The sequence below is a fragment of the Pinus tabuliformis genome, chromosome Q, assembly GCF_031772625.1.
Source record: "Pinus tabuliformis cultivar Carrire ecotype Pingquan chromosome Q, CPIR1, whole genome shotgun sequence".
In the NCBI taxonomy this organism is placed as follows: domain Eukaryota; kingdom Viridiplantae; phylum Streptophyta; class Pinopsida; order Pinales; family Pinaceae; genus Pinus; species Pinus tabuliformis.
The window spans coordinates 809,169,246-809,182,754 of NC_142296.1; the positions used below are offsets into that span (position 1 = coordinate 809,169,246).

A 13,509-nucleotide genomic window follows, 5' to 3' on the forward strand; every position below is an offset into this window, starting at 1 on the left:
ATTAATAGCTGTTTGATGAAGAAGAACGCTAATAATCTAAGTAAAAGAAGATCCTAATCTAAAGAAGTAAAAAGCACTCACAAGCAGTTACTAATTGAAGAGAAATCACCTAATACCTGATGCCCTAGATTTCTCAACATGGTATCAGAGCTAAGGTGACAAAGTCAAGAAAAGGGCATCTAATCAAAGAGACACTCAAGGATCGAGTTTCAAGAAAGGCATCAAAGTAAGTCGAAGGATATCAAAGTGAAGTCGAGATCTACATCGAAGTATCAAACCCTAGATCGAAGAAGAAGTCTACACCAACAAAATTTTTGGATCCTCTAGTCATCATCAAAAGACCACGAAGACTCTCATCAAGCTGAAGAGATCTACAAAGCAAGGTAGCCCAAAGTATGGACATCCAAGAGAAGCACTTCAAGGGCAAAGATCACATCATCTTGGAGAAAGTCGAAACCCTAGAAGCATTTCTGGGATTTGCACTCATTCACCACGGAAGAAGTCGAAGTATCTTGAAGGGTAAAGGCATTGCCATCATCTTCAAAAGGCTATAAGACAAGTTCCCTCTCATTGAAGCAAGGACCTCCTTATCCTTAAAAGAAGATCATCCAAGGAGCATCAACAAAGGGATCAAGTTGAAGATTTTATCTTCACTTGACAAGTAAGTACCTTTTTCTTCTATAATCTAATATAGTAAAATGACTTCGTTTTGCAAGGAGATCTATAAGTTGGTTGGGTCATCAAACTTCCTTGCATGGAAAAGAAGGATAGAAATAGTCCTCGAAGAAAATGAAGTCATTGATCATATCAATGGAAAAGTCTCCAAACCATCCGAAGGTCAAGTACTATCTGAATACATGGAAAAGGATCTAAGGGCTCAAGAGATTCTTATGGAGTCCGTCAAAGATTCTCCCATATAGCAGGATTGGAGACATCAAAAGAGATATATGATAAGCTGGTAGAACTATTCTCTGAAGATGCGATAAAGAAGGTCATATCACTTAGATTTGATCTACACAAATTAAAGGTATCAAAGGATAAAGGGTTATCTTCATAAGATCTCAACTGTAAGATCTTGGTGACCTCATTAAAAGCTCAAGTGACACTTATAGGAAAAAGGAAGAAGTCATCCAGGACAAGTCTCATCATACATCAGTCAAAAGGAAACATCTGCTGGATAGGGATATGCAAGATCCTCAAGATTCTCTGATGGAATCCTCATCGAAAGGTTCACCGATCTAGAGAGGAAGCAAGTGTTTCATCAGGAACTCCAACTTGTGGAATTCATGGGATGATGTTATGAGGACAAAAGAGATGAAGTAAATCAAGGGGCGGAAGCTCTTTTCAATCAAGGAAGTTGTTGAAAGAAGCCTAGATGGCCTAATGGTAAATGAGGTTTGTATGCTTGTATTCAATACTATAAAGTCATGTCATATGGTTGCAAGTAACATGGGTCACTACTCTATCTTGAGAAGCATGATCAAGGGAAAGGAATCTCTTCCTATGAAAGGATGCAGGAAGGCATGGGTCACACTAGATGAAATCAACATAATATGTCCTCATATGAAATATGAGGTGATTGACAGTAATTGAAGAACTCTGATTGGAAGTTCTTGGGAATGTCATGTGTGAAGAAAGAAAGGAAGAGATCGTAGACTATGCAACCATGGAAGAAGGCATTCAACATCTGGGAACTGAAAAATTTGACAATATTATCTCCCAGAAAGATATGAAGACTCTGATGGAAGTCTGGAAAAGATGGAGACCCTTGACAATATATATATATATATATATATCTTTGATAGATGTGTCAACATGTATGCAAGATGCTGATGCCTACAGTAAGATGTCATGATAAAAGACCTACACAAAGGTAATTTTGATTTAAGTGTTCATTTCTTATTTTTGAAGAATATCTGGATGGGTTTATGTAGGTCTGCCAAGGGAAGAACTGTGGATGTCTTCCAAGAGGACCATATAGAAGGATCTAAGATCCTTCCAGAAAAATGGCATGAAGAAGGCAACATGGCATGATGGAAGGCCAGATATGGACTGATCGATCACTTCCGATGAAAGGAATGATGATATCACTGACTCATGGATGAAGGTGATGGATGGTTTGTGCCCTTTGAAGAAGCCCCAAACATGAAAACTCCTAGATAACGAAAAGAAGTTCATGACATTGTGAGGAGTTCTTCAAGCAGTTGGTTGTCCCATCATCTCCACCTGAGGAGCTGCTGTAGGTCCCTCATTAAGAGGGAGCTTAGAAATAAGTTTACTTGGAAGAAACTTGGAAGCAAAAAATTCCTAAGTCAAGAGGGAGCTTAGGTACATTCCTTTCGTAGGAATGAGTACATTCTTTTATTGGAATAGATATGTCCTCCCTAATTAAGAGGGAGAGATAGACACATCATTCTGGTCTTCACTTGGGAAGACAGAATGGAGGATTGGGTAATCATCTAGCATCCGATGCTCTTTGAGAATGAGATAGGGCATCCAAGATAAGAGTAGTTGTAGAGGACCAATATTCTTTGAGGACTGGGAATCCAAGATAAAAATAGTCTTGGTGGAACACACCTTGAGAACCTAGGTGGGGTATGTCCTGGGAGAGACAATGATAAGGGTGTCTATAAATCATTGGTCTTGCCAGCATTGAGCTCAGATTTTGTGGAGAGATAGAGCTGTTAGTCAAGGCCTTGCTATGTGACAATGCTGGTCGATATGATGCTATACAGATCGGTTATCAATCTGATTCTTCTTATGAGAAAAATGACCAAGTACCATTATGAATACCTCCTTAGTTAAGAGGGAGTGTTGAAAAGTGTAACTAGGTTCAGTCTTCATAATGACATGTAATTGTGATTTTTGTAAATGATGAAAAGAAGAAAAATAAAATTATTATTGTAATGCTTGCTTCATGGGTTTCATGAGCCTTTAGGATTTGTCAAAAGGAGTCAATGTCATACCCTTCTTGGGCATATTACAAATGTATATGAGTCTATAGAATTGTCAAGAAGGCCTCCAAAAGACAAGCACAAGTTCTCCTCTTCAAGTTGGCCTCTAGATGAAGTAGAAGAGTCATGTCGGCTCACTGTAATAAAGACACAATTGATCAGATGATTCATATCAGCTTATTTATGATGAACATACTACTATATAGGGACCTTGGCCTATTCCACAGAGACAGAAGTTCGGATATCTCTCTGAAATTTCGGGTGGACAGTTGTAGTGATAAGTTCAGATTTCAAATCGTAGAAAGAACTCGGATAGGTAATGAAGGAACAATGAAGAATTTTAAGGGTTAATCACAAGAACAAAAGTTTTGATTTTAAGAGAGAGAGTCTCGGTGCTACAACTGAAGAAGCCACAGTTCGGTGCTATAATGGAGACTATAGTTCGATAATAGACCACAGTTTTGGTGCTATCTCCCACAGCCACTGTCTCGGTGCAATCTCTGGTTTTGGTGTCACCACAGGAAGCTGGATTCGATGCCATCTCAGTAAGAAGGTTCTGTTGTCATCACAATAGAAGGATCTCACTACTACCACAAAAAGAAGATCTCAGAAAGAAGGTCTCCATCTCAGTGATGACACAATAAGATGATCTCAATGACAATGATTAGATCTCAGTGGTGGCAATGTCTCAGTGCTAAGAAGGTCGAAGTGGAAGATGAGAGAACTTGTGTCTTGGTCTTGGAGTGGCAACTAGGTCAAGGGTATTGGTCTTGGTATTCGTCAATTGGAATCTCTATAAGAAGTATTTGTGTGGGTTCTCCTCTCAAAGAGTGAGAGGTTTTTGCCCTAGTTGACAACCTACATTCTGTGTCTCTTGTCTATTTATGTTCATGCATTGGTAGCAGTTTGATGAAGAAGAGCACTAATAATCTAAGTAAAAGAGGATCCTAATCTAAAGAAGTAAAAAACACTCACAAGCGGTTACTAATTGAAGAGAAATCACCTAATACATGATGCCCTAGATTTCTCAACAAATTTCCCTTGGATCATTGTTAGAGTTGGATTATTACATTTGTTCATTAATGATCTTTCTCTCTAGTGCACAATGGACACCTAGTTGAACAACATTCTTGGGTGGATGATGTGATGTGATGTGGGTCTTGGATTTTGCATGGTGAAGTAAGTTATTTTATTGCTTTATCTTGGTTTTATGTTCCATGGGATGTATGTTCTTGTGCTAAGTTGGTTTATTTGGTATTTGCTTCATAATCCCTTTTGAGCTAAGCCCTTTCTCCAAGTATTTGAGGAATAGAGATAGGTTTTTCCCCCTTAATCATCCAAAAAATTGAGAATCCAAATTAGGTTTTTCTTTCCCTTAATCATCCAAAAACTTGAAAACCCAAATTAAGGCAAGTTAGTTTACTAGCCCTAGTCTTGTATGGTTTTAGAATCACTCCAAAAGAAATCCAAGAATAGTTTATATCCTAGACTCCATTTTCTCTAGATTGATAAGGCATTAGTTTAAATCCTAAATTAGTTTGTCTTTTTGTTATTATAAATTGGGGTAAAAATACAACAAAATCTTGTGATTTTAGCATTTAATGACTTATTGATATATGCCCTACCTTTATATTTTGTTTAAAGGTGCATTAGAGAAGCTAATTCAAAGTTTTTCATACATTTTTCAGCCATTTCTAGGTCTGACGTCATACTTTATTTGTTGTTATATGCTATATTAACTGTCAAAGTTTATTGTAATTTTATCCTTAGTTATCCTTAAATTTAACCTTCATCCCATATAACTTTTATACAATTTTAACGGTTAAATTTGTTGCTTCTCTAAAACCCTAGTTTATAACAGCCTTGAGTTTTTGTTGATTTGGTGTATTCAGGTAACATATTTGAGACTTCTTAGGCTAACCTTAGCCTTTAGATTGACCCATAGGTCCTTTGAACCCATGTCTTGAATTTACTCCTCCATCCACTACAAACCCTTGTTTCTCATACCCTCGTCTAGTGGATTTTTGTAGGATTCTTAGGGGGCATTTAGCTTAAGATCCTTGTGTTACTTTATCCCTAAGCTTAATTTATAATTGTACAAAGTGTATAGATGGCTGCAAATGTTTAGAACTTTTGGGCTAGTGACTGATTATTTGGCTACCAAGTTGTAAATTACATGTATTTAAACTTTAAAGAGTGAATATTGCTCATTGTCATTTAATTCCAATTCAGTAAATGTAGAAGTGGTACCTTGATCTGCCTCCTAAGGAAGATGATTGTCATACTCATTTATCTGTAAATGTACAAGTGGCACCTCGATCTGCTTCTAAGGGAAGATTATTGTCATACCTGCTTGTAAATGAATGTTATTTACCCATTTTTTGTTGGCTCTTCTATATATCATATTGTCTCTATTTCTTCATGGAGTGAATGATCAAAAGTAGCTTTGAGTATAGTCTGGCAGATTTCTGTTATCAATAGTAGAACAAGTTCACACGGTTTGGGTTTGAGTTCAAGTTGACAATGATTAAGTTCAATTTGACTTTGAATTTTTTGACAAGGTTTGGTTGAGGATTGCATTCTGGTTTTAATATATGCATGTTAAATTAAATAATTGGAGGATACCATATCAGAAAGTATTGGGTGCTTAAAATCAATACCATGTTAGAATGTATTGGGTGCTTAAATCAATACCACCATCGATAAACGGGAAGCGTAGCGCCTGAGACTATGTGTTGCAGCTCTTGCACTTGAGCCTTGTACTGAGATGAGCTTCATAAGACCAGTCCATCCGCTGTGCAATGCTGACAAGGAAAAATTACTGAAGTATTTCAGTGATGAGCCAACTTTGAATGAAGAAGAATAATGAAGGGCTAGCTTGATTCAAGCCGAAGAATGAGTTATCTGCTAATGCTGTGGTGAAATAAACTGGATTGAGCAAGGTCTTTTTTGTTTGCAACCAAGTATACTTCAAGTTCGTTGAAGAATGGGTTAGATATTGACCTCATGCCAGTACTAAACCAGAGTGAGATTTTTTATTTGCATCCAAATTCTTTTTGGAGTTTGTTGAATGGGTGAGCTGTTGGTGCTGAGGCAATGAACTAGAGTGAACAAGGGTTTTTTTATTTGTGGCCAAGTATATTTTGAGTCTGTTGAGGTTCCCTATTTAGGTTTGGTATTCAAGTTCAGCAAACCTAAATGAACTTGAATTTTTTTGATGTTCATTGAACTTTGAACCTCAATGCTTGAGCTCGGTGAACCCTGTGACCAGTGGTAGAATCATATACTAGAAGCGTAGAACATATGCATGATGAGTTTTCTATGTGGTTCATGGACCCCGAAAATCGGTGACCGCTACATCCACAGAATATTTGTACCAGGTAGATCCACCCAAAGGGATCTCTGCCTGCTGGCTCAACCACAGAGCTTGACCTTGAGGGTGTAGAGAAAATTGAACCCATGACCTCTCAATAGCAAAGACACTTTTAACGATAGGGACTCGACGAATTGAACTAACCCTCGAGGCTATCCATATTATCATCTGTTGCATGGACAAATGGTGCAATATATCTGTGGTCTTGACTATGAAATAATCCATAATTTACTGGCCTTTGGAATTGTTGAACCAAAAGAACCCAGCTTATTCATACTTGAATATGCAATGCTCATGCCATGCCATTCTCGGAAGAAATCAACTGCAGATCTTACAGGACATCGAGAAATGGCAATGTACCACATTTTCTTATGACTGCACGGTGCACCATGAAAGGACATTCCCCCTGCTGCGACCATTTTGGGACAATTCTGAGCTAGTTGCTGAAATTGAAACAAGGTAGGAAAAAGGTGGAAACGGGGGAAGCACTTTCAATCTTTTCTGACCTAGTGGAAACCACTTATTGAGCAGATTGTAAATATGTTGAATGTTTGCTTTTGCAAACTTTCTTCACAGTACACTAATGAAGTAATACTCCAGAAATTCATTCCAGTTGCATAATTCCAATGACTTACAATTTTTGTGGAATAACCATGATAGCAAAAGCCATCTCCCATCTCCCTGATTGTACTTATTAAGTTATTTATCATATAATTGATCTGACTTCTTGTGATTCTCACCATGAGGTGTGAACTTGTCCATTTTGTGAGATAGTACTATTTTTTCACAACAAATAACTAGTCTTGAGTCTCACCTACTAATTCTCTCTTTGATAGTCTAACTTTTAGCACATTAACCACCATGTTAGCCTTTCAGATTGGGGCTCTTGTTGGTTCTAAATTGGGTGTATTAAGCATATTGACAAGTACAAGTCCTTGTTTATTTTTGTGTCTGTCTTTTATGAGAAGGATGCCCAACACGATGCTTTATTTCTAATCTTTAGGTCAGTCTTAATAATATTAGCGTTCTGTTCTTCAGTTGCCACGGATGATTCTTTGCATGAATTCTTGGATAGCTATCTTCAATTCAGGAAAAGATGGTATGATTTACCTCATCGAAGCCGAAATGGGTCAATGGCTGGTGTGGTAGTTGGAGATCAGGAGCTAAGCCAACGTGTCTTCATAGTCCTGTATCGCATGTCAGATTCCCATCTCTGATGCCTTTGATTTTCATGTCAGTAATTCTTAACTGGAGTGTGGATCTTTTTTTCTATAATTAATTGGATTTTGGTGTAGGTCATCAAATCAAGATCTTGGAGCTTGTGCAAGTGAAAGCTTTAGCTCAAAGGAGCACACTGGTAGTACTTTTGTTGTTATGCCACAAACTATGCAATAGGTGCATATGATATATAAACTATGAGGCTGTCTGACTCAGAATTGGGTGTCTGTTATGTCATTGCAAACCATTATGTATGACCATGTTTTGGATCATTCTCTCACTCTGTTTTGTGAAAAATTTCACAGATCGCTTGCTGGGGAAAAGGTTGTTGGACATACCAAAATTGATGGATGTCTGTGCTATATATGGGCATGATAATGCAAAGCTAGCCCGATCATTGGTAAAACTTTTCATCCCATCATTGTATGGTTATTCCCGTGCTTATCTTTGGATTTAAATGTTTATTTGGTTATTTAAAAGATCTCAACTAGCACTGTAACATAGTCTTCATGCATTCTAGATACAAGTGAAGAACTAAATGAAGTCTGATTATGTTTTATTGGTTGTTGAAAAAGGTATGATTGTACCCATGAGTTGTGACCCATCCTTGATTGCTATTATGTAGCTTCTTTTAAGCTTTTAGCTTCTAGTTTTTATGTGTTGTTTTTGCACTCTCACTGCTTATAAGTACTGCTTTTTTGGGTCATTTGTGAACAGTAATATCATTATATTAACATGTAGCAATGAGATGGGACTCTTGCTTGGAAAATAAACACGTTTGACCTTAAAGAAGTGAAAATCAGAAATATTTATTTTTGAGGTGTGAAAGATTATAACTCGACTCTTAGTAAGGTTCAACTCCCATTGTCTATGGTCACAAAAATTGTGAAGGGCATTAAGTTGTCTTTGTAGATTCTCAATGGAGGATACCAATAGGACCACACCTTCTACAACCAAGAGTAATGTGACGAAGACAGAGTGTAAGGGGCAGCCATCATCAATACATATGTTCTCCCTAATGTCCTCCCCATGGTCATCAATGTAAATCACAAATAAAATTCCCATTAGTTTCTTTCTTGTGCTCTAGATCTAGATAGCTCTTTTCATATTAGCTAAGGTAAAGAAGAGGAAACAAGAATTGAGGATTGCTGAACCCAACCCAAAACAACACCCTGAAGTGCTCTTCCTATCAGAAGCACAACCTGCCCAATCAGAATCAGTGTATCCTGCCAATCTCACTCCATCTCCCTGCCTGTAGTCCAGACCATAATCCACTGTCCCTTGCAAGTACCGCAAAATGTGTTTTGCAGCCACCCAGTGAACCTTCCTAGGCTCACACATAAACTGACTAATCGTGTTGACTGCAAAACAGATATCTGTTCTAGTGTTGACCAAATACATCAAGGAACCAATCAGCTGCCTGTACAATGTGGGATCCACCAACTCGGAATCCGAAGCATGAAGCTTCTTCCAGTTGGTGATCATCGGTGTCGACATGGGTCTACAATCCTCCATGTGGAATCTGCTAAGGATGTCCACAATATACTTCCCCTGCCCCAGGAAGAAATGCCCCTCCTCCTGCCACACCTCCAAGCCCAAAAAGTAATGCATCAAGCCGATGTCCTTCATCTCAAACTCCGCCGCAAGATCTCTCTTGCAGTGCTCTATGAGTCTCTCTGCACCTGTAATGATCAAGTCATCCACATACAGCACCAGAATGAGAGGCTCCTCACCAATCACAATAAAGTAAAGGTTCGGATCTGCCTCACTCTTTGTGAAACCCATCCCCTGCAAATATGTATCTATCCTGGAGTACCAAGCTCTGGGAGCTTGCTTTCAGGCCATGAAGGGCCTTCTTCAATCTGCACACATGGGACTCCTTCCCATTCACCTCAAAGCCCTGTGGCTGCTCAATGTACACCTCCTCCTGTATGAAGCCATTGAGAAATGCGATCTTCACATCCATCTGGTGGATCTTCCAACCCATCTCTGCTGCTATCGATATAATGGAGCGGATCGAAGTATATCGAGCCACGGGAGCGAAGGTCTCCTCATAATCAACTCCCTCTACCTGGGAGAACCCTCTAGCCACAAACCTCGCTTTGAATTTCTCAATGCTGCCATCTGTAGCATGCTTTACCTTGTAAAGCCATCTGGAAGTAACCACGGATTTGCCCTCAGGCCTCGGCACCACCTCCCAAACATCATTCTTCATGATAGAAGAATACTCCTCCTGCATGGCCTCTCTCCAGACCTGCTGGCTAGCTGCCTCCTCATAGCTAGAAGGCTCAGAGTCAAGGATGCTGGTAACCATCGCCATATAGCTACAAAACCTCTCAGGTGGTCTACTCTCTCTGATCGGCCTCTTCGGCTCAGCAACAGATGTGGCATCTCTTAAGGTGCCCTGAAGCCACTTGGGCTTCCTCTTCCCTGAGCGCACTTCTCCCACCGGAGAATGAAACTCCTCCTCCTCATCATCATCAGTAGCCTGAACTCCTGACTGTCTGTCTGCTATCCTCCTGCCTGCACCTGAACCTGTAGAAGCTGAGGTACCGTGTGAACTGTCCATAAATGGACTCCCTAGTGAACTGCTCTGTGAACTACTCGGAGCACCACCCCTCTGGCTCGACGAGCCACTGCTCACTGATGGACCTGACATCCTCATAGATGTACCTCCGGATCCTCCTGATCCCTGCCCACTGGATCCCTGCGACTGACTCAACTGCTGCTGAGGGTTTGGCTGATCCAGATACTCTAACTCCCGTGACCTCCTAAAGGCCCTGTCCTCCTCGAACTTCACATCCCGTCTGACAACAACTCTCCTCTGTGCAAGAATGTAAATCCGAAAGGCCTTTGAGGTCTCACTGTAGCCCACAAGGATACCCTTCTCTGCGGTGGGCTCTAGTTGGTCCTCTTCTCCTTGGGTATATAGGAGTATGTAATGCATCCAAAGATATGAAGATGACCAAGATCAGGCTTCTTCCCAGAGAAAGCCTCCTTCGGAGTCATGTGCCCCAAGGCACGATGCGGACTCCTGTTCGGCAAGTAAACAACTGTGTTGCAGGCCTCTGCCCACAAGAACAATGGCAACCCCTGATCATGTAACATGGCTTTGGCAGCCCCTATGATGGATCTGTTCTTCCTCTCTGCAACCCCGTTCTGCTAGGGGTTGTAAGGAACAGTGAACTCCCTCCTAATGCCTGCCTCCGCACAATAGTCAACAAACTCTCCAAGGGTGTACTCTCCTCCATTGTCCGACCTCAAGGACTTGATCTTTCGACCTGTCTGAGTCTCCACAAGAGCTCTGAACTCCTGAAACTGCTTGAAGACCTCACTCTTGGTCTTCAAAAAATAAATCCAGGTCCTCCTGGAGTGATCATCAATGAATAAAACATAGTACTCATATCCACTCAAGGAAACATGAGACATCCGATCGCTCACATCGGAATGAATCAAATCAAGTATCCCCGTCGCTCTGCTGTCACTGCTGGGAAAAGGGGATTTGGCAAACTTGCCCATCGCACAACCTCTGCAAGTATCAAAGTGATCAGTACTGAAATCTGGCACACCTGTAGTGATCTCCCGCATTGTCCTCAAGGCTCCATGATACATATGTCCCATCCTGCGATGCCAAATCTCACACAGCTCAGAACTGCTAGCTCTGCTGTTGGTACTACTGCTCAATGCCAAAAGGGGTTGGAATGCAAACTTGTACACCTTTGCATGGCGTACACCTATCACTCTAGCTGAATCAGCTGGAGTGCCCCTGGGATACATCAACACCTGTCCTCCCCTGAACAGTACCTCATATCCTCTGTCCTCCAAAGCTGAGACGGATACGAGGTTCTTCCTCATCTCTGGCACATAAAGAACCTCTGACACCTTCAAGGGAGGTTTGGACTCCCTCTGAAATGTCACTGTCCCCACCCCGACTGCTCTAACAACTCTGTCATCACTGAGTACTACCTCAATATCAGTGCCACTCTCTGAAAGCTCTGAGAAGTACTCACGGACTCCTGTCATGTGACGTGAAGCCCCACTGTCCACATACCAAATACCTGTAGATGCTCCGCTAATTGAGGGAAAAGCATGCTCCCTCTGAACCTGTGTGGCATGTGATCCTGCACTAGAGGACTCACATGTAGTGAACGCAAACTCTCGGTCAAAACGACCAGCAAAGTCCTCAATATCTGCTGAAGCTGCCACGTCCTGGTTCTTCCCCTTCTTCTTCTTCTTCTCCGGACACACAACTGCATAGTGTCCCATCTTTTGACAATTCCAACACTTCACTTTGGAATAGTCCTTCTGTGTGTTCCCCTGTTTACCTTTACCTTTGCCTTTGCCCCCACCACCGCTTGTGGAAGCCTGCTTCTTCCCTTTGCCTTTCTTGCCTCCTGCCACCAGTGCTATATCCTCATCCTGCTCAACTGGCTTGGCTGCCCCAAGCTGTCCTTTCCTGATCTCTGTCTGAATGCAATCATCCCAAAACCTCTCCCATGTGGGAAGGGTCTCACGTGCACAAACCCCATCAGCAAAGTTCAACCATGAACGGGGGAGGCCATTCACTGCAATCCGCACCAACTCAGTGGGTGGAATGGCCTCTCCAATCGCTGCCAACTCATCTCTCACATTAGTAATCTTTGTGAGATATCCAGCTGCACTATCATTACCCATCTTAATGTTCTTCAGCTTCTCCTTCAGGACCATCTTCCGGTTCTCATTGGTACTCTGGTAAAGATTGGACAATGCTGTCCACATCTCATGGGCATTGCTCTTTCCTCTCACATGAGGAATGCAATGGTCTTTGATTCCGTCTAGAATCAGCCTCTTACCCTTATTGTTCTTCTTTTAATACTCAGCCAACTGAGTAACATCAGTGGGCACAACAACAGGGTTCTGTGCGGTATGCACCATGATATCCCAGACTTCTGCCTCCTCAAAGATACTCTGCATTTTCTTCTTCCAAACACTGTAATTTGTATGCCCATCCAACCTATCCTCCACCCTCAATCCCAATGACATCTTGCTGTCCTAAAACTGAAAAATAACACTGCTGTGGTAAAGATAAAACCGTTGTTTATGAAAAAATCGGCTTGCTGAAATTTTCTGAGTGAAAAATCAGCAACTGTAATTTTTCCTTTTGCTGTCCCAAACTGCCCTTCAGCACTCAAGCTCTGATACCATGTAGAAATTTCTGTTTTCCCACCCCGGTTTTCAGTTTCTCCTTATTTCTCCCATGTAGTTAAATGCCCATTCCCATAACCATACATTTAACAGACTGAAAAAAATAAATATTGCTGAAAACACAAATTCTGGAAATTTTTCAGAATGCTGGAAATTGCAGAATTAAAAATCAGCAATAAAAAACAGCCATTAAAACACATTAAAACACTGATATTTTTGGTCAACTTGACCCTGGAAAAACCCCCTACAACTCTTGGGGAAAACTAGTTTGAGAGCTCTTCTTTATTTCTGAAAATTGCCTTTTTACAGTGAGAATTTATTCAGCAAAAAATCAGCAAGCAAATTTACAACTTATCTCCTTTCCCGTGCTTCACAGCAATCTGGAAATTACAGCAAACAAGACAGCAATAAATGCTGTACGGCCTCCGTTTTGTGTGCAGAAAAATCAGCAAACTGCTCCTCGATTTTTGTGCAAAAATCTGCCTTTCACTATGTGCTGAATCAGCTGTACAAATCTGCTCAACTGCTGCCTTGGAATGTGTGCCAAGCTGCTGTCTCCTTCTCCTCCCTGCTCAGAAATCTCTCTTGTTCTCTTGCTCTCCTTCTCCCAATCTGCTCATGAAAGAATGAATGACCTTTTCCTCCTTTAATATAACTCCAAGTGACTTTTGGGTGATCCAAGTGACTTTTGGGTGATCTCTAAATCCAATGGCTGAAATAGATTTAGATCAATGGTTGAGATTAAATGCTCATTTAAATCTCACTTTCTATTTTTTAATT

The 13,509-nt window shown here is 40.8% G+C and overlaps 1 protein-coding gene across 3 annotated transcripts in view; it reads left to right on the top strand.

Moving 5' to 3' along the window:
• Positions 1-13,509, top strand: part of LOC149222129 (Ubiquitin system component Cue protein) — a 283,839-nt gene that overhangs the window by 77,235 nt on the left and 193,095 nt on the right. For all 3 annotated transcript variants that reach the window (XR_016249406.1, XR_016249407.1, XM_089385272.1), the window contains exons 2-4: positions 7,366-7,525; positions 7,623-7,684; positions 7,851-7,945. Coding sequence is in view for 1 of the 3 variants with exons in the window: in XM_089385272.1 (XP_089241398.1) it covers positions 7,366-7,525; positions 7,623-7,684; positions 7,851-7,945 (317 nt within the window). In the remaining 2 variants the exon portion in view is untranslated. The remainder of the gene's footprint in view (positions 1-7,365; positions 7,526-7,622; positions 7,685-7,850; positions 7,946-13,509) is intronic.